General features: G+C 36.4%; 1 protein-coding gene across 3 annotated transcripts in view; it reads right to left on the bottom strand.

Moving 5' to 3' along the window:
• Positions 1–21,874, bottom strand: part of NT5C2 (5'-nucleotidase, cytosolic II) — a 74,648-nt gene extending 52,774 nt beyond the window's left edge. Inside the window, exon 1 of one of the 3 annotated variants that reach the window (XM_010859422.1) lies at positions 21,650–21,874. In XM_010859422.1, the coding sequence (XP_010857724.1) occupies positions 21,650–21,750 (101 nt within the window). In that variant the 5' untranslated portion in view covers positions 21,751–21,874. Of the gene's footprint in view, positions 1–5,841; positions 6,894–21,649 lie in introns of those variants that run through there. The other 2 variants (XM_010859423.1, XM_010859424.1) reach the window with 2 other exon arrangements.
• Positions 21,875–22,710: the final 836 nt, after the last annotated feature.

Raw genomic sequence — 22,710 nt, 5'->3', positions numbered from 1 at the left:
TGATGCTTTTGAACTGTGGTGTTGGAGAAGACTCTTGAGAGTCCCTTGGACTGCAAGGAGATCCGACCAGTCCATTCTAAAGGAGATCAGCCCTGGGATTTCTTTGGAGGGAATGATGCTAAAGCTGAAACTCCAGTACTTTGGCCACCTTATATGAAGAGTTAACTCACTGGAAAAGACTCTGATGCTGGGAAGGATTGGGGGCAGGAGGAGAAGGGAACAACACAGGATGAGATGGTTGGATGGCATCACTGACTCGATGGAGGTGAGTTTGAGTGAACTCCGGGTGTTGGTGATGGACAGGGAGGCCTGGCGTGCTGCAACTCATGGGGTCGCAAAGAGTCAGACACGACTGAGAGATTGAATTGAACTGAACTGAAAGATATTTCACCAGCAACTAAAGTTCTATAATGTGATACATGTGAGCAGTTCTGGCACTTATGTATATTTTATCATAAACTGTTTAATTCCCTTATTCTTTACTGGATTATAATCTTGGAGACAAGGATTTATTGCCTTCCCAACGATAGCATAGGGCCTAGTAACAACTAGACACAATATTCAACTGAATTAAAAATTAAACTAAAAAAAATTTAAACTAAAAACTTAATAGTAATTAGTGACTGCTGGAGCTGTGGAGAAGAAGGAATGGGCAATTTGCTTTGGGGGATAAAAAAAATATTCTGAAATTAGTGCTGTTGTATATACACACCTCTCGAGAGGTAACCTCTTAAAACCACTGAACTGTACTCTTTTAAAGGGTGAAATGAATGGTATGTGAACTAGATCTCAATAATGCTGTTATTTAAAAAACATAATGACAACACCTTAGTCTGCCTTTATGCTCCCATTCTTCAGTAAAAGAATGCTGCTGCTGCTGCTAAGTTGCATCAGTTGTGTCCGACTCTGTGTGACCCCATAGATGGCAGCCCACCAGGCTCCCCCGTCCCTGGGATTCTCCAGGCAAGAACACTGGAGTGGGTTGCCATTTCCTTCTCCAATGCATGAAAGTGAAAAGTGAAAGTGAAGTCGCTCAGTCGTGTCCGACTCTTCGAGACCCCGTGGACTGCAGCCTACCAGGCTCCTCCATCCATGGGATTTTCCAGGCAAGAGTACTAGTGATCTTAAAAAAAAAAAAATCTAATTTATGAAAATGGATCCTTAAAAACTGAAAGTTTAAATACCTCAAATATACAGACACAACAAGAAATTGTGGCCTAGATTATAAAAGTAAAGTCACTGAAGCATCAGTTTTTTCATAAATGTCCAGCCAACAGTTTCTTACTAATTTGTCTGAATATTTTCTCTGAGGAACATCCTCAGGAAGGATACATTATCAGATTATGCCATGAGAACAGCACCCTGTGCTTCAAAAGTCTGAATAAGCATGCTATCATTCCTAAAATAATACATGAATTATCATAATTTTTCTTATTCAAATACTCAATATAAAAAAGTCCCAGTGAAGAGAATGTGGAGGGAACAAAATTAAAGATGGTTAAAACTGAAGATGCATCAACTGTAGAACTCACCCATATCACATGCCACTAAAAAAGGGCCAGGAGGGGTGCCCAAGAAAAGTCAGAGTCTTGTAAAGCTAGGATTATCAAAGGACTATATCCATAGTACAAGGAAAAGGGAGAACTAAATCTGCAATATAGAAGAAACACACAAGGACATTTGTGCATCTTGACCCTGACACCAAGTCCAAGAAACGGGAAAAAACTCCCCCTGAGAATTTGAACAATAAATCTGGTAGGTTTGTGGTTTAAATTTACCCTACTAGCATGGTTGATGTTGCCCCTACGTGACTGACAGAAATGAAATTCTCTCTAGAAGATCTCAACTTAATTCTAAGTTGAATTAAGTGGTATATTACTAGATGTAGCCCAAATTCAGAGATGTCTAAATGTGAAAAAAATGTATATCTTAAAAAGTGATAAACAAAGACTAGTAAGAGTAGTGATTATGCTATCTTTCCCCAAAGATTTCAAAACATACTTTAAGGAGAAGCTCTTCAAAAGACATTAAAATTCCCTTCACTTTCAACCTCAAATGAAGAAACTGCAGTAATGAGAGCAGAATGGTGGGGAATAAGAAAGAGGACTAATGAAGAATACATAAATTAAGGGAGAAACCGGGAACAATGGCAGTACTTCTGAAAATTACTGTTCAAAAATCTCAGTCTAATTAAAAACACGTTTTTTCCAATCTTTTTTTCCTACTTTCCCCTAAATTATTTACTTTTTCTCCCCAATTTTTAAAAGTAAAAACCAATGTATAGAAGATAATTTATAAAATACATCAAAATATTAAGGTTGAATTCTGTGGAATAAAAATTAGAGAAGAAAATATTTACCCATGTTATCATTAGGCCAAATTAACAAGTGTGCTGTTTGTGCCCATAATGGAAAACAGAGGTCAAAATCTAGAACTTAAAATAAAAGCAAATGACAAAACTGATTTTGGCTTCTCACCTAAAAGACAGCAGGCTCTGGTAATAAAAGGCATTCTGAACAGCTCCAGAAGACGAGGGATCGATCATTACAATGAAAGAAGAATGTATTTTTTTTCCCCCTTGCACTACACATCCTAGAGTACCTATATTTTTCCAAATATATTCCTTTGACTATGCTATGCTTTGACAATAATCATTTTATTTATAAGATTTTAAATAAGCAAGTTGAGTTTCTCAAGTCTTATTCCCCCTCCAACTTCATTGAGGTATAATTTACCTCAAGTGAAATTCACCCATTTTAAGTGTGAAGATTGGTGAGTTTTGGCAATTGTATACACCCATGTAATAACTACCACAATCAACCCAAAATGTTCCTTCATGTCCTTTTGCAATACTCTCCCAAACCCATGGCCACAAAACACCACTGATCTATGCTGTTTTCCACTAGTTTTCATGTAGATGGAATCAAACACCATGCAGTCTATGTCTGGTTATTTTTCTTAACACAATAGTTCTGAGACTCATTCATGTTATTACATGTATCAAAAATTAGTTCCTTTATTCGCAGGTAGTATTCCATTGTATGGATATACCACAATTTATTTACCTATTCAATTACTGGATACTTTGAGTTGTTCCCAGTTTTTGGCTATCACAAATAATGATGCTATGAACACTCACACACAAATCTGTATAGACATAATGCTTTCATTTCTCTTGGAGTAAATACCCGGAAGTGGAAATATTAGTCCATTTAATAAGTGTATGTTTAACTTTAAAAGACACTGCCAAAATGTTTTTATTTTGCATTTTCATCAACAATGCATGAGAGTTCCATTCGCTCCACATTGTCAGTGTTTAGTCATTCTAGTGGGTCTGCAGTGATACACTACTGTGGTTTTAATTTGTATTTCCCTAATGGTGCTAGTGGTAAAGAAACTGCCTGACAATGCAGGAGACAAGAGATACAGATTCGATCCCTAGGTCAGGAAGATCCCCTGGAGGATGGCATAGCAACCCACTCCAGCATTCCTGCCTGGAGAAGCCCATGGATAGAGGAGCCTAGCAGGCTACAGTCCATACGGTGGCAAAGAGTCAGATACAACTGAAGCGACTGAGCACGCAATGACTAATGATGCAGAGCATCTTTTCAAATGTTTACTGGCCATGTTTTTTTGTGTGAAGAATCATTTATAAACTGGGTTATTTATCTGTGTTACAAGAATTCTTCAGGTATTTTGGATATAAGTTCTTTATCAGATATATATATATTGAGAATATTTTCTCCCAGTCTATGGCTTACCTTTTTATTTTCTTAATGTTGTCTTTTTAAAAGCAGAGGGTTTTTTTTTTTTTTGATGAAGCCCAATTTATCAATTTTATCTTCCATGTTTTTTTTTTATGTATTTAAAGAGAAATCTTTACCTAATTCAAAGTCACAATCATTTTCACCTACACTTTGCTTTAAACTTTTATATTTAAGTCTATGATCATTTCTGTGTTTTCTTAAATATATATACGATTGAGGCAAAGGCTGAGGTTCACTTTTTTTCTTTATGAATGTTTAGTTGTTTCAGCACATCTGTTACATAGACTAACCACTGACTTAGCATGGCGTCATTACTGAAAATCAACTGCCTGTATGTGTGGGTCTACAAACTTCCTATTAGGTTTCATGATCTCTCTATAGATCTATCCTTACACTGATAACACTGTCTCGACTACTATAGGTTTACATAAGGCTCAAGTATAATTTTTGATGATTTAACTCTACTAATAATCCTTTTCTATTACTTACTTGGGAAATATTTCATAGATATAAAAATAATCACATATACCAACATTCTGAGTATAAGAATCATTTCATCCCAAAGTAGAAACTTTATCCATTTATTTCTAAAGATAGCAAAGGAGAATAAAAGCTAACTGATTTCATTTATAGTCTCCATGCAATTCAAATGCACTTGTTCATTACCCATTCAGAAAGTACAAGAATTGCTTCATGGATCCCTAGAAATAACCTAAAAGAATACTCCAGGCTTTATAGTGTCCTCTGACTTACACAGATCTTTTTTTAAACAACCAATTCTAACATATGTTTTACCTCCCCCCTCTATATGGGGGGCGGGAGGAGGTACTAATTACTTCCCAAGAACTTTGACTGCATCTAGGAATATAGTTCTTCTTAGATCTATAAACCAGCTTTATAAATAACCACTGTACAAGCCTGACAAATATTACCAGCATCCATGATAATATGTATCATAAAAATTGTTTAATAAAAACTGCAAGCTTAGAGCTAGAGCTAGAAGGAAAGAAAATACATAAACCTGAAGAGGCAGTCCTCTTATAATTTTCACATTTAAAGAAACCTCAAAATTCCAGTGATGTCATGAGAGGTCTAAAAATAATGCAGAATTATTTACACCCATGGCTGCTCTTTTTAACTAATAATGAGTCTTTATAAAATAGCAGTAAAATGGGCCAATTTTATTTTGCTCATAATCAATACATGACCAGATTAAAATAAATTATAAACACAAGACTCTGAAACTACTTCAAAATTTCTACTAGAAAAAAATTAAGAACTTCAAAAAAATCAAAATTTAAATTGCACTGTATTTTTAAAGAGGTTTTTTTTTTTTTTTGAGGGAATCTGTGTCCTATTTGATCAAAGGGGATGTTTCTCTGGAATTAACCAGGTCAAGTTATGCTTGAAGGTTAGAAATGAGATTGTTAACAGGATGTAGCTATTAACTTGCACGTCACCTATGACAGTGATCATAAAAAGAATACCAATAATAATTCAAATTCTGAAACATAAGAGAAAAAACTATAAAGACAATTAAAAAACCCTACAGAACTATTTTATATCGCAAAATAAAGAGGAACGGGGCATTCCACTTGAAATTATTTTTGTCTACAAGTGACCAGAAAGAAACAAAATCACAGGTTGCTTTTCAATCTTTCACACCATTTTCTAAAGGTACAAATTATTTTCAAATTCACTTGAATTTTTAAATTTCACTCATTTCTATGTAAAACTCTTTGGTAAGACACTATAGTTTGCTTCCAATCTTCATAAACACTTTCTACTGAAAAACAAATGAGAGTTTACCACAAGGTAAACGGTGCTTATCTCTCACTGAATTTCTATGACGATTATCCACCCTCAATGCAGTCCTTCCAAATAGCAACTGTAACTTTACAGCAGATTACATGTGAAACACTAGCAATGTAAACTTTCGGCTGAATTTCTTTCAATCTCTCCCCATCTCCACTCAGACTGGTAGCACTGTTTATTAATCTTCCAATTTACTCAGATGACTAGAACATCTCTTTGCTGAGAAAAATGAGGGGAAAAGAATAATAAACTCACTTACCCTTCCTTAGACATTCTCAAAGATCTACTTCCTCTGGAAGAGAATACAGGATCAACAAACAAGCTTCACTGATCTCTTGAGAACTGTAGCTCATTTGTTAAAGCACAGAGAACTCAGGCCCTGAGAGGCCCAACAAATTCGGGCAAGATGCCGAACCCTAAGCAGGCAATATCTCAGAGACCAATATCCTCAGCTTTAAATACTTAAAAACCAAAGAATAATAAGAAAAAATTGAAGAGCAGGAAAAATAACTGATGGTCTAAACTGTGTAAGACTGGCCAGTGTAGGAAGGAGACTATCCAAATGGCAAGTTCCCATAGGAGACAGGAATCGTTACTGGCAAACACTCAGAAAAAGCAAATTTACCCCCTAATGAGGCCCGCCAACAGTACGCAAACAATGTGAGTTTCACAGAATGGAGAGGCCCTAGTCAGTTCAAATCATTTAGTTTACTCTCGGAGGAAAAAAAAAAAAACACCATAATACACAGAAGTATGTTTTAATTATCAGTTTAGTTATTTCCTCCCTTAGAAAATGAACAATGCGAACTACAAGAAAAATAATAATTTATGTGCCGATCATATTACAGGAGTAACCTAAAGTATTTCCACACTGTGGTCTCTTTTCTGATCATTCACTACTTTTAAGGAAAACATCTGTGTTCACAAATATTTTACTCATATGCCTGAAAATGTCAGCCCATGTGAAAAGAAATTTACAGATCTTTGGCACGTGGAGGATACACCCAGAACATTCTAAAAGTTAATTCCAAATTTCAGAGCAAGCTGCAGTTTGAAAGAAAAACATTTGCAACATTCCTGCCTCCTGACCAATATAATGCATAGGGATTATGCAACAGGGGAAGAAATAAACAAGTGTGCTAAAGTCTAAGAACATTGATAAGGCAAATAAATCCTCCTACTGATGGTTTGATTTAAAAATAAAATATACATACCTTAAAGAAACACTAGTTGGATTTAAATTTTTAAAAACTTTATCTTTAAACAGTATCTAACTATCTTACCATAAAGATTTCTATTAGTTACTATAAAATGTCTAAACAGTCACCAAGTAACTAAAATCACTACCAAATACTACAAATTCAAACTAAAATTATTTTCAGTTTATTTAGAAAAGCAGTATGGTCAAAGAGAATGAGCACCAGAGCAACTAGGTTTAAATTCAGCTTTCTGGCTGAATAAGTTAATTAACCTAAGCCTGAGATTTTTCATCTATAGAAGACAGATAACATCTGTCTGTCATTTGTAAGCACTCAAAGAACTATTGGAACTTGGTGGGTAACAGGGAAAACATTATCTCACCAAAATATCTCTTGGGAGATACACTGTAAAAATCCAATTCTCAAATTATACATGAATATGAAGGACTTTCACTATCCTCAAACCAAATTCCATAAATACAAGAATACAAACTGAATATGGAAAAATGATCTAATCCCTAAGAGTGCCAACTTCCCATGGCTTCCCTGGATTTCCAGTTGTGGCATCACAGCTCAGTGTGGTGGAAATAAATGTAATTACTATTTTAAGACTTTCTACTTGTAAAGAGAAAGGAAAACAAAAATCTCACTGGAACAGAAGGTAAACACACTTATACGAGTTTCCCGTGCAAAAGAAACTGCATTGACCAGCTATTTCAAACTCAGTTCATATATTTAAGAAATGTTTACTAAATGTCTACCTGCCAGTACCTAGTACCAGTAATACAAAGACAAACGTGACAGCTCTTGATTTTAAGGAGTCTCTAGTGGAGGAGGGCCATCAAAAACACTGAACAGTTGTATGTGATTGTAGTATTAGACAAATGCTTAACAGAGAGCTGCAGCTCTCTGTCTTACTGAAAGACAAGATGCCCAAATTGTTGTTGTTAAACTGACACTATGCTAAGCACTTTTACAGGTATTATCTCATTTAATCTCAATAACTCTATGAGGTAGAAATGATTCATATTTCATAGATGACAGAACAAAGTTTACAGCAGTTAAATACTGTGATTCTAAAGAAATTAAAATGAAATAATCCAAAATACTAACCCAAGGTCCAGGTTCCTAACCACCACACTAAAAAGGATTAGCAAGTGTTAATCAGATTAAGAGGAAAAGAGGGGTGGAGAACATTCCAACAGAAGAGAAATTATGAATGAAAAGCCGAGTGACACAGATACTATGGTGTGTGGAAAAAAAATTAGATGCAATCCAGCACTGACAGAATACAAGCATTTGAGGAAGGGAGCTGCTCAAGATGAAAGTGGAAAGCAAAAGATCCAGTCCCCACAGGGTCTTAAATGCTATGTTAATGGGTTTAGGATTTATCCTATAGCATTCTTGATATGATGCCACTCAAGGTCTTAAGTTGGGTGATAAACATGATTTACAAAACAGATCTGAAGATGACAAGGCTAAAAACAGGCAGACATAAGCGGGCTTATAGTTACTTTTGCAATGCAGGACAGTGATGACCAGAGCCTGGACTAGCACCATCAGGAATGAAAAGAACAGGCCAGAATCTAGAAAGATTAGGAGGCTGTATTAAAATGCACACATGCTCACGTGTGTAAATGCACTGAAAGAGGACTAGAAGAATGCTCTCCAAACTGACAGTGTTTACCTATGACAAAGAGGAGTGGGAGTGAAAATGTAAATGAAGGGGAATTTTCATACTTTACTGTATATATTTCTGAATTCCTGAATACTGCACAATAAGAATTTAATTATGTATTACCTAAATAATTTCAAGCACTTTTAAAAAATAATTACAAGATTAAAATTTGCAATTGATAACTGTATTACTCTCTATTTCTTGGATTTATGGTAGTCACACACACAGATGGGCTGAATTCCTAATGAGAATAGTAACAATTACAATTATTTTTAAAAAGCTTTGAAAAGGGAAGTAGTTGGAAACAGAGATACGAATGTACTTCAGATCGTTTTGATTCTTAAACCAAAATTCATTAAGATTTAAATGTTTGAGGGACTTTCCAGGTGGTACAGTGGATAAGAATCCGCCTGCCAACGAGGGGGACATGGGTTTGATCCCTGGTCCAGGAAGATTCCACATGCTGTGGGGCAATTAAGCCTGTGTGCCACAACTCCTGAGCCCATGCTCCTCAACAAGAGCAGCCACTGTAACGAGGAGCCCATGCACTGCAACCACAGAAAGCCCCTTGCACAGCAATGAAGATGCAGCACAACCAAAAATAAAATTATTTTTTAAAAACCTAAGAAAGGGACTTCTTTTATTAAAAAAATATTTAAATGCTTAATATATAACTGGAAATCATAAAAAGAAAGTTAACAGTATATTTGAAAAAAGATTCCAAAATGAAATGCTGAAGAAACTAAAAATTAATTAAAATAAAAAATGTAATGAACAGATTCAGGTCAGACCCAACCAAAAACAGAATTAGTGAACTGGAAGGTAGGTCAGGAAAAACATTCCAGAATTTAACACAGAGACAAAAAAGGATGAAAAATACAAAAGAATGGAAATAGAACTGCCATATGACCCAGCAATTCCACTGCTGGGCATACATACACACTGAGGAAACCAGAATTGAAAGAGACACGTGTACCCCAATGTTCATCGCAGCACTGTTTATAATAGCCAGGACATGGAAGCAACCTAGATGTCCATCAGCAGATGAATGGATAAGAAAGCTGTGGTACAGATACACAATGGAGTATTACTCAGCCATTAAAAAGAATACATTTGAATCAGTTCTAATGAGGTGGATGAAACTGGAGCCTATTATACAGAGTGAAGTAAGCCAGAAAGAAAAACACCAATACAGTATACTAACACATATATATGGAATTTCGAAAGATGGTAACGACAACCCTGTATGCAAGACAGCAAAAGAGACACAAATGTATAGAACAGTCTTTTGGACTCTGTGGGAGAGGGAGGGGGGATGATTTGGGAGAATGGCATTAAAACATGTATAATATCATATAAGAAACAAATCGCCAGTCCAGGTTCAATGCAGGATACAGGAGGCCTGGGGCTGGTGCACTGGGATGACCTGGAGGGATGGTATGGGGAGGCAGGGGGGTTCAGGATGGGAACATGTGTACACCCGTGGCGGATGCATGTTGATGTATGGCAAAACCAATACAATATTGTAAAGTAAAAAAATAATATTAAAAAAATTTTAAAAAGAGAAAGTTTCACAGAAACTTGACATTTCAAGAGTATGAAAAACATCTATTTGGGATTAATGCAGTTGTTAAATGAGGAAAAAAGACTGTTCATAAATCCATTTTTACTCAGCCTTTGCTTCAAAGTGTTAAGACTATTCTTTATTCTTTGACTTTTAAGTGACTTATAAGTCAAATTGATTTATGAAACTTAAAAACACATCTATACATCTTATAACTACAGCTTAGGAGAGGAAAAGTCTATAACTGAACTCTCAATCACATGAATAAATCCATAATCAAAAGAAAAAAAAAAAGAAAGGATATGAGAAGGGAGGAAAACAGTGCCAAAGTCTAACATACACTTATCAGAGTTCTTTCTCCAAAGAGAACAGAGCAAGGACAACCCATGAAAAGATAACAGCTGAAAATTTATAAACCATAAAGGCATGCATAGAATTAAGAACTCCAATGATTCCCAAGTATGATAAATAAAAAGAAATCCAAAGTTTATTACCTACCAATTTGGGAGGAACATTAGTGGGAGTGACATTTCTGACAGTCTTTTTGCATAGTTTTGATTTTTGAAACCATGTTACTATTATATATAATATAGTTGACCCTTGAACAAGGAGAGGGTTGGGGCACCAAACCCCACACAACTGAAAATCCACATGTAACTCTACAGTCAACCCTCTATTTCCTTGGTTCTGAAAACCAGGAATAGAAAGGAATCTCAAACTAAGATCAGAAAGGAACAGCCTCAAACTGATAAAGGGCAGCTGTGAAAAACCTACAGCTACCATCATACTTAATCATTAAAGACTGCAACCTTTCTTCCTAATTTAACAACTGGAAGAGTATTGGAAACAGAACTCTTTTTCAGCAAACAGAACTAAGACAACTGGATATTCACATGCAAAAGAAGGAATTTAAACCCTCACCTTGCACCATATACAAAGTTAACTCAAAATGTATGTAAAACCTAAACATAAAATTATATAACTCTCAGAAGAAAATACAGGTATAAATCTTTGTCCGTAGATTAGCAATTTCTTAAACATGAAAACAAAAGCATGAGAAACAGAAATCATATACAGATTGAACTTCATCGGTAAAAACATTTGTCCTTCAAACAACACTACCAAGAAAGTGAAAAGACAACTCACGGCATGAGAAAAAATATCTGAATATCATATATCAGACAAAGGTTTAGTACCTAGAAAAATGAATAACTTATACAAGTCAACAATAAAAAGACAAACTCAGTTAAGAAATGGGCAAAGGATCTGAAGAGATATTTCCTGAAAGAAGTTATATAAATGGTCAATAAGAACATAAAAGATGCTTAACGCTATTAATCATAAGAGAAATGCATATCAAAACCATGATACCACCACATAAACACTAGGATGGATACAGTAATTTTTAAAAACCCACTGACAATAATAAGTGTTATTTTGAGAATGTAGAGAAATTGGAAGCCACATACATTGCTGAAGGGAATGTAAAAAGATGCATGTGCATGGCAAAAGTTTGGTTATTCTTCAATAAATTAAATCAAAAGTTACCATACAACTCAGCAAATTCCACTGCTATATATATAACCCCAACACTGAAAACATATTCACACAAGATGTACACACGAATGTTTGCAGTAGCATTATTCATACCAGCCAAATGTAGAAACAATCCAAGTATTAAGCAACAGATGAATATATAAACAAAATGTGGCATATTCATACAATGCAATATTATTCAGCCATTAAAGGAATTAAGTATTGACTCATGTTAAGCAATGGCAACCCACTCCAGTACTCTCGCCTGGAAAAGCCCATGGACGGAGGAGCCTGGTGGGCTGCAGTCCATGGGGTTGCTAAGAGTCGGACACGACTGAGCGACTTCACTTTCACTTTTCACTTTCATGCCTTGGAGAAGGAAATGGCAACCCACTCCAGTGTTCTTGCCTGGAGAATCTCAGGGACGGGGGAGCCTGGTGGGCTGCCGTCTATGGGGCTGCACAGAGTCAGACATGACTGAAGCGACTTAGCAGCAGCAGCATGCTAAAGTATGGATGAATCCTGAAAACATCACGTGAAAAAGATAGAAAAAAAGCCACATATTTTATGATTCCATTTATATGAAATGTCCAGAATAGGCAATTCTATAGAGACAAAGTAGGTAAGAGACTGACAGGGACTGGGGAGAGAAGAGAATGAGGAACTAACATGTGTAGACTTTCTTGGGAGGGTGATGAAAATGTTCTGCAATTAGACAATGGAGATGTTTACACAACTCCCAATAAACTAATATACTGAATTATATATTACTATTTTATGTTCTATGAATTAATCTCAATACATCTTTTTTTTAAATCTGTATTAAGACAAATCAATAAGAAAAAGAGACAACTCAGTTAGCGAATGACTGGAAGAGTCAAGTCACAAGACAGCATCCAAACGGCTAGTTAACATATGAAAAAGGTGCGCAACCTAACAATCCGCCAGAAAATACAAATTAAAACCAAACCGATATGTCACTACATAACCAACAAAATTACTTTTAAATTAGACATACTGTTCAAGAGATTGATATTAAAGTGCTGGTTACACTGCTTTCACACATTGCAGGTAAAACTGTAAATCAGAGTAACCACTTGGGAAATCGATGTTTCCTCTGTACTAAAGCTAAATGTATGCTTTAAGCGTTGGCCCAGAATACTACTTCTTGCTATTCTTTTATTTTTTTCAAAATTTAAATACAGCAAAATCAAACTTTTGGGGTGTGCCATGTCTATGAATTTTAATACATTTATAGATTGGTATAATAACCATCACAATCTGGAATCAAAATGGTTCCATCACCCCCTCAAAACTCTGCTGCTTTCCTCCTGTAGTCATGCTAACTCCCCCTCTGACAACTTCAAGAATCCACTTATCAGTTCTCCATCACTAAGTGTGCTCAGTCACTTCACTTGTATCCGACTCTTTGCAACCCCACGGACTGTAGCCCGCCAGGCTCCTCCGTCCATGGGATTCGCCACGCAAGAACACTGGAGTGGGTTGCCGTGCCCTCCTCAAGAAGATCTTCCTGACCCAGGGATTGAACCTGTGTCTCCTGCATTGCAGGCAGATTCTTTACCACTGAGCCACTGGGAAGCCCGTCCATCACTATAGTTTTGTCCTTGAGAGTACCATATAAACAGAATCACACAGTATGAAACTTCTTAAGACCAGCTTCTTTGACCCAGGACTGTCTTTGAGGGTTAAAGTGCTGTATCTTATCAATAGTGTGGTTCCTTCTTCCTGAGTTATATTTCATTGTGTGGATGTATTGCATTTTATTTAGGCATTTACTCACTAAAGGATATTTGGGTTGTCTCCTGTTTGAGGCAAAACCAGTCAATTCTAAGGGAAATCAACCCTTAATATTCACTGAACGGACTGATGCTGAGGCTCCATTACTTTGGCTGCCTGATGCGAAGAGCTGACTCACTGTGAGAGGCCCTGATGCTGGGAAGATTGAAGGAAAAAGAAGCGGGCGACAGAGGATGAAATGGTTAGATAGCATCGCCGACTCAATGGACATGAGTTTGAGCAAATTCCAGGAGACAGTGAAGGACAGGGAAGCCTGGCATGCTGCAGTCCATGGGGTTGCAAAGAGTTAGACATGACTTAGTGATGGAGTAACAACAGACTAATATACTCTACACATTATTCACGCACAGTATTTTTGTGTGAGCATAAAGTCTTCATTTATCTAGTACAAATATCTAGGAGTAAGATCTCTGGGTCATTAGCTAAGTGTCTCTAACTTTATAAGAAACTACCAAACTGTTCTGCAGAGTAGCTGGAGCATTTTGCCTTTCTACTAACAATGAAACAGAATTCTGAATGCTCCACATTCTTATCAACATTTGGTACTGCCAGCATTTTTTATTTTAGCCACTGTAATAGGTATATACAATGTGGTTTTAATTGGCACTCCCTATTCCCTAAAAGCACATTCCTAACATGGCTGGTGATGTTATGAATTTCCTTTTATGCCATCCACATGTCCTCTGCAGTGACGTGTCAATCTTTTGCCCATTTCTTCATTGAGTTGTTCTTATATTGTTGAATTTTAAAAGTTCTTCATATATTCTGAATACAAGTCCTTAATTAGATGTGTGATTTACAAATACTTTCTAAGTTGGTAGCTAAAAACTGAAAAAAGTGGAAAGCTCCAAATGAATAAACAAATTGTGGTATAATGATACAACAGAATGCCAGATAGTAATAAAAAAGAACAAATTACTGATACACACAAAAACATGGCTGACATTATGCTGACTAAAAGAAGCCATATCCAAAAGAATCCTTGAGGGAGTTCCCTGGTAGCCTCGTGGTTAGGGTTCTGGCTTTCACTGCTGGGCAATCCCTGATCAGGGAACTGGGATACTGTAAGCCGCATGGCACGACCAAATATTAATTTATAAATATACTGGTTTGGCCAAAAAGTTCATTCAAGTTTTCTTGTAAGATGTTACAGAAAACATATGTATAAACACACACACACACACACACACAAGAATCCTTGAAGGTGAAATAGACTATCTCTAAATATGAATAACATTTCCTCAGCCAAAGTTTCTTACTATAGGGTTTCATTAAATCAAAGATTTGCTATCTTTTGTTCTTTCTCTTCCTTGCCACTGCCATGACCACCACTACTTTCCTTTTTTTAATTTTACTTTTTGTTTGGGGAAAAAGCACAGAGGGAATGGTGGCAGAGAAACTCAGAATGTTTTAGGATCTAGCATCTTCTTTTGAACAATAAAGTTTAGAGAATTTGTATTCCATAAAGTAGCATCACTGCACGTTTTAAAGAGAACTTGTATCTAGAACCCACAATACCCATGATACAAGAAGTTATGTCACTGAGAGAATTTTATAAATTAAACTTGTTATGTTGAGATAATTATAGATTCACATGTAATAGTAAGAAATAATAGAGATTCTTATACTCTTCATCCCCAATGGGAACATCTTGCATAAATATAATACAATATCATAATCAGGAAACTGACACTGATACAGTTCACCAGCCTTATTCAAATTTCACCAGTTTTACATGCACTCATTTGTGTCTGTGTAGATTCATGTAATCACCACCAGAGTCAAGATACAAAACAGTTCCATCACAAGGATTCCTTGTGCCACTTCCTACAGCTACACCCACCTCCCTCCACCCAAGCCAATCCCTAACACCTGGCAACCACTACTCTGTCCCCAGTCTCCATTATTTCCATTTCAGGCATGCTATGGAGCCATACAGTAAGTAACTCTGTGAGCTTTATTAACTCAGCATGGTTTTCTTGAGCTGCATTAAAGTTGTGTGCATCAATAGTTCACTCCTTGTTACTGCTGAATAGTATTCCATCACTCAAATGTTTCAAAATCTTACCAATCCCTGAGTCCTCATTTGTCATTCCTTAGGAATATGAAACACTAACCAAAGCATTAGAATGATATAACAAAAAAATTAATATAGTTCTGATGCTCTACCCCATTCTTCTTATTCTGATAGTACATCTGTACATTATTTAAGGATGGCTTCTTGGCATTCCTGAGGAACTATATTTCCATTTGACTTTCAATCTATAATATGGCTACTGAAATTTTAACAATTTATCCACTTGAATATTAGAAACTATGCTAAAATGGCAGGTTAACTCAAAATGATACAAAATGGTAATTAATGACAGATAAGTGTCTCTAACTTTATAAGAAACTACCAAACTGTTCTGCAGAGTAGCTGGAGCATTTTGCCTTTCTACCAACAATGAAACAGAGTTCTAAATGCTCCACATTCTTATCAACATTTGGTATTGCCAGTATTTTTTTATTTTAGCCACTGTAATATGTATACACAATGTGGTTTTAATTGGCATTCCCTATTCCCTAAAAGCACATTCCTAACATGGTTGGTGATGAGACAAAATGGTATCATTTTGATAATACAAGAAGCTGAATGACATTCATGGATATCTGTAGGTAATTGAGGAAAAAATTAAACTTTACTTACCTGTAGTCCTTGTCTGCATACAATCTGACACTTGTCTTTAATCTGAGGTTAAAACATCATTAACATCTCTAATTCTATTAATGTGCTAAGGAGTAGGTACTAAAAATTAAATTCCTTTTATTCCTTAGACATATACAATAAACTTATGTTGACTGAAAAATAAACTATTATTCAACAGATCTAAGTAAATACTGATATAAAGGCCAAAATTTCAATTAAAAAATAATTTCAGGCAACTATACAAAGAACTTTAAAGACAAAGTGACTACAATGTCTTTCAAGAATAAGACAAAAGTTTGGATAACCAAAAATTCACAAGCCCAGTTACTTATCTAATTTCAGTTAGACAAGATAAAAACAACCGATGAATTCACAAGCTATGTTCATGAAGAGCAAATTCACTTACAAAAATTCATTTGTACTGTAATCATTGAAACTTTAAAAGGATAAAACCAAATACCTGACTTCAGCATCCTGGGTACTGTCAACAGGAAGAGCAAATGAAAGTTCTAACAGTTTCACTCCTGGATTTGGTGGACACAAACTGTGATCGGTACTCATCATTATCAAATTCTAGATATCCAACAGGGTACTATTCCAAAGGTAATTGTTTAACCTGCCTCCTTCAAGCCACAATAAGATCTGAACAGCTCAGCCTGTCTTCTGACCATATACAGAAACATATTCCAGTGAAGGGTTTGGCCTGATGATTAACCCCAGCACAGACAACTCAACAATCATAATAAGGAAATGGAAGAAGAACACGTCATACATTCTAAAGGCCAGTTTCTTAATAATGACACATGAACATCATTTCCATATTGAAATTTAGAAGACTAATATTAAGCAAGAAAAAAAGTTGGGAGTTAGGTATTTATTTACTTAATTAAAAATATTTAGCTTCTTTCAAAAGGGAATTCTGAAGCATCACATACAATGTACAATTATGATAAATCATCATAGCTTGCCTGTTTTAACCAATGATAAATTACCAACTCCAATAAATGTCTTTAATATAAAGCCCTGAAATAGAATACTCTATAAATTGACAACTAAAAAACTAAATTTCTTTTCAATGCTTTCTATTTAAAAATTTTAATTAACAAGAGCAAATACCTGCAAGAGTTCAAAAACTTAATTCTCTATATTAAAAGGAAATTCTGGAATATGCTACAACATAGATGAATCTTGTTGACATCATGCTAAGTGAAATAAGCCAGTCACAAAAGACAAACCCTGGATGATTCTATTTACAAGAGGTACTTAGGGTGGTCAAAACCATCAAGACAGAAAGATAATGGTGACTGGTTGCCAAGGGCTGGAGTGAGGGGAGACTGGGAAAGTTACTGCTCAATAGATATAGGTTTTAATTTTACAAAAGAGTGGTGGGAATGGACAGTGGTGATGACTACCTAACAATGTGTATGTACTCAATACCACTGAACTATATACTTAAAAACAGTTAAGATGACAAATTTTAGGTCATGTATACTTTAACTAAGGGCTTCCCTGGTAGCTCAGAAGTTAAAGCGTCTGCCTGTAATGTGGGAGACCAAGGTTCGATCCCTGGGTTGGGAAGATCCCCTGGAGAAGGAAATGGCAACCCACTCCAGTACTCTTGCCTGGAAAATCCCATGGATGGTGGAGCCTGGTAGGCTACAGTCCATGGGGTCGCAAACAGCTGGACACAACTGAGCGACTTCACTTTCACACTTTACTAAAATAGAAAAAAGGGGAAAAAAGTTTTAAATGATCTAAAAATTCAGGATGCTTTTTCTAGTCTTCCTATTACTCTACTATATGAAGTACATAGGGTGTCAGAGCCTGTCTAAAATCTTCCAGGCTTCTATGATCCCAGAGTGCTCTCAGGCTGTGACATATTAAATACAATTAGGATGCTTGATGTTTCCTAGATGACCTCTCTTCACTACCTAATTCTAAGCCCCTGTTTTCAGTGATGTTACATCATAACCAAATGTATACTTTATGAATATAAAGACACACAAAAAACTGAATAAAAAGTACAAAACACCTCTCTCTGGATTTTATTTCTTCCAAATGCATAGAAAGTGAAAGTGAAGTTGCTCAGTCATGTCCGACTCTTGGCAACCCAATGGTCTGTAGCCTACCAGGCTCCTCAGTCCATGGGATTTTCCAGGCAAGAATACTGGAGTGGGTTGCCATTTCCCTCTCCAGGGGATCTTCCCGACCCAGGGATGGAACCCAGGTCTCCCGCACTGCAGGCAGATGCTTTACCCTCTGAGCCACCAGGGAAGTCCATATCCAAATGCGTATGTTATGCCTTTTATTTTTACACACACACATAAACAGTCTGTTTTACAGTTTAATTCCCACATACATCAAGCAACATGTCTCATTGCTGCAGAGGATCACTGATACCCACTGACCAATTTTGAGTTTTCCTATCTTGATGGGAATTCAGTTCTGTTCAGTTGCTCAGTCGTGTCCAACTCTTTGCGACCCCATGAACCGCAGCACACCAGGCCTCCCTGTCCATCACCAACCCCCGGAGTCCACCCAAACCCATGTCCATCAAGACGGTGATGCCATCCAACCATCTCATCCTCTGTCGTCCCCTTCTCCTGCCCTCAATCTTTCCCAGCATCAGGGTCTTTTCCAATGAGTCAGCTCTTCGCATCAGGTGGCCAAAGTACTGGAGTTTCAGCTTCAACATCAGTCCCTCCAATGAACACCCAGGACTGATCTCCTTTAGGATGGACTGGTTAGATCTCCTTGCAGTCCAAGGGACTCTCAAGAGTCTTCTCCAACACCAATTAATAGAGTCAAATCAATTTGTTATGAAATACTTTGTTTCCTTCATATAAACACATTCATCAGAGAATTTCCATGAAGATGAAATCAGGACCTGATGGGCCAGTGACTGGGAGTTTATTCAGTAAATGCTCAGCTTGTTTTCACTTGTGGATCAGTTAACCAAAGACTCACATGCAGTGTGTATCGTAAGCTCCCCAGTAGGCAATTATTAACTAGCATTAGTAAGTTTAAAAAAACAAACATTTACTGAGCATAAAATTTTTATAGAAGAAGCATTAGAGATCTTTAATCTCATCATTTTACAGCTAAAGAAACCACCACCCAGAGAGGCTAACTGGACTCCCCAGTATCACAACAAAATCTGAACTCAGCTCTTCCAACTCTGACTCCACCTGTTTTAATCCTTTTCCATTGTTTAGAACTAATTTCAGAGACAGCTTTATAAGCTTGTATTTTGTCATCTTCACTGTTTCTAGGTTCAATGTATCATAAACAAACAATATATATGATTTCTAGACACTTACATTTTTAAAGTAGATTAGTTGTGTGCATTTCTTTTTGACCTTGGTTATTAAAATTATGTATAAATATTCAATATAAATGTTTTGGTTCCTTGAAGTATACTACCAGTATAATTATGGCTTATTTTTCTTTCTGATAGATTTGTACCAGTAAGTGATCAAAACAGAAAACTTATGGGGGTCTAAAGTAAGTTCTACTGTCTACAGTGGGATGGACTGAAGATTACACCTTGCCAAGACAGATTTGTTGTCAGCTCATGGAGAAGGAAATGGCAACCCACTCCAGTGTTCTTGCCTGGAGAATCCCAGGGACAGGGGAACCTGGTGGGCTTCCGTCTATGGGGTCGCACAGAGTCGGACACGATTGAAGCGACTTAGCAGCAGCAGCATGTGTTTAATTTATGTCATATTGAGCTCTAGGACTATGTGAAATATAAATATGCATTAAATGAAACTGATAAGAAAGGACAGTTTACACTGCATGAAGCTGTTCAACAAACTGGATGATCATTAAAACCCCTTTGTCGAAACCAAATCAAGAATGTAGAAGGAACTGGTGTTCTCAACGAACATAACAAGCAAACAGAAAAAGCAGAATGAAAGATTTGGAATTTGGAAAAGGCAGTCAGTACCCATGTTTTAAACTCAAGAATACAAAAATCAACACGTTTTGTGAGGTTCAAGGTTCATCCTTTGCATCCTTCTAGAATGTGACAGTAGTTGGCAGGAAGGTGTGGTTTTCACCTAAAGTGATAACAATTTGTGTACATCATAAATTAAATGATTCAAACATACAGTTTTTTGCTTTGGGAATTCAGTTTTTAATTTTTCATCTTTTACTCTCTAAGTTTTGTTCTATAGTACAAATAGTACTCATAATTTGTTCCTTTTTTTTCATAATGTAAACAACAAATTGGAAAAAAAAAATGCTACCTAGTGACCTACTATCAGAAAAGTATCACCAACCTACTTAAAAACCAACTACTGATACGATAATTAACTTTCAAAATACTCAATATTCAGTATCAATCTTCTTCAAAATATTAATGCTTACTGAACCACTGAAATGTTACCTAATCTGGATTAGCTTTCCTACACAGGAAAGAATGGAACCAGAATAATTCTTTCATCTGCTTTACAAAAACTTATCTGTAGAAACTAATTTAACCATCTCAGAACAGATGAGTAATTGAGCTGTCACAGATTTCCTGGAGTTCCTATGCAATTTTTTAGCACTACCAGTAAACCAGCATTTCTACTAATTCCTGGCTTTCCCAAGACGGAAGCAGAGATGGTTCTAGTGCAGCCCAGATGTTTCTATCCTGTAAGTATAAATTTCTAATTTCTGTCTAAAACCAAATGATTCCTAATTACAATACCTACTTCCAAGTATCTCAGCTACTTAAGGTTCAGATAGCCATTAAAATTTAGAAACAGCCATTTAACTGAATCTATTAAAAGTGGCAAATAAATTGAGAATACTTTACACTTTAAACTTTTAAAGGAAAAATGATTTAAAGGAAATTTTAAAGTCTTAATATAAGAAAATGCTGTTAATATCCAGAATTATTTACATTCAAGTCTAACACAGTAATCAGTAGGCACAATTCCAAAACTCTATTTAAAAATTATAATCAGTTTCTGGTAAATTATAATTAAGAATTGTATTATCAATAACTAAGGCCCAATCTTTTGGCAGCTGAAGACTTTCTGCTCTTGAGGACTTTTATTAGTAGATATAAGAAGATGTAAGTAGATATAAGAAGCAGTAAAACAAATTTTATTTTAAAGCAGCAACAGCAATGTGGTTAGAAGTCTGGCAATTAGAAGTCTGGACTTTGGACTGAGTTTGAACCATGAACTAGCTATGTGATCTAGGGTAAATTACCTAACCACTCTGTACACTAATTTCATAATCTGTAAAATGAAGATATTATATGCCCATTGTATACAGCTGTTTTGAGAATTAAGTTGATAAAACAGGACTTCCCTGGTGGGCCAGAGGTTAGGAATCCGCCAATGCAGGGGACACAGGTTCGATCTCTGGTCTGTGAAGATCCCATATACCACACAGCAACTAGTTCCATGCGCCTCTACTGAGCCCAAGAGCCCTTGAGCTTGTGCTTCACAAAAAAAGCTACCAAATGACAAGGAAGAGTAGCCCCTGCTTGCCGCAACTAGAGAAAGCCCAGATGCAAGGCAAAGAAAAGCCAGTGCAGCCAAAAATGAAAAAAGAATAAATTAAAAAAATAGATCAAATACTTACCGATGATAGGCTTCTCGCCGATACTTTTTCAGGGCATGTTTATCCATGTTAGCAGGCATATCTGCTGCATTTTGTAACCGATCACTCCAGGAGGTTGTCATTTTGTTTTAATTGTACGCTCAATTCTAGAAAAGAAAAATCAGTAATTTAGCATATTAACGCTGTCATCCATATATTGATATTAGGTTTTTAAAAAAATTAGTAAAATTGTAGATTGCAAACCAACTGATATAACTATCTATTTAAATATACTGAGGGACTTCCCTGCTGGTCCAGTGGTTAAGATCAGCCTCCCAAATGCAGGAGACACGGGTTCAATCCTTGGTCAGGGACTAAGATCCCACCTGCTGCGGGCGCGACTAGGTGCACAGTGCCACATGGCTGCGACAGTGCACAGCAGCTGCGCCACGGGGCAACCACTGAGCCTGCGCCACAATGCGGACCCTGCACGCCACAACTAAGACTCAGTGCAGGCTAAATAAAGGGACATTCTGAAAAAATAAAATAAAATGTACTGAATATGGAAATAAACTGAAAATTAAATCAACACTTCTAAACTACGTAAATTTAGGAAAATAATTTCATATAGTAATTTCTATCCAGAAAGATCACATATATCACTTTCAAATAATTAAGCATGATAGCCAGTAATAATTTACTTTAACCCCAGATTCTAGAAGAGGCCCTGAGACCACAGAGATTTGAGAAAATATATAATGTTCAGTTAACATATATTCAAAATATGCAAAGTAAGAAATTTTTAAATTCTGATAAACACAGTAAATTCACTCAGATCAGATCAGATCAGATCAGTCGCTCAGTCGTGTCCAACTCTTTGTGACCCCATGAATCCCAGCACGCCAGGCCTCCCTGTCCATCACCAACTCCTGGAGTTCACTCAGACTCACGTCCATCGAGTCAGTGATGCCATCCAGCCATCTCATCCTCTGTCGTCCCCTTCTCCTCCTGCCCACAATCCCTCCCAGCATCACAGTCTTTTCCAATGAGTCAACTCTTCGCACAAGGTAGCCAAAGTACTGGAGTTTCAGCTTTAGCATCAT

The sequence above is a fragment of the Bison bison genome, unplaced genomic scaffold (genome assembly GCF_000754665.1).
Source record: "Bison bison bison isolate TAMUID 2011002044 unplaced genomic scaffold, Bison_UMD1.0 scf7180017864456, whole genome shotgun sequence".
Classification (NCBI taxonomy): domain Eukaryota; kingdom Metazoa; phylum Chordata; class Mammalia; order Artiodactyla; family Bovidae; genus Bison; species Bison bison.
Note: the sequence above shows the minus strand (reverse complement) of the source record. Positions and strands in the feature narration are given on the sequence as shown.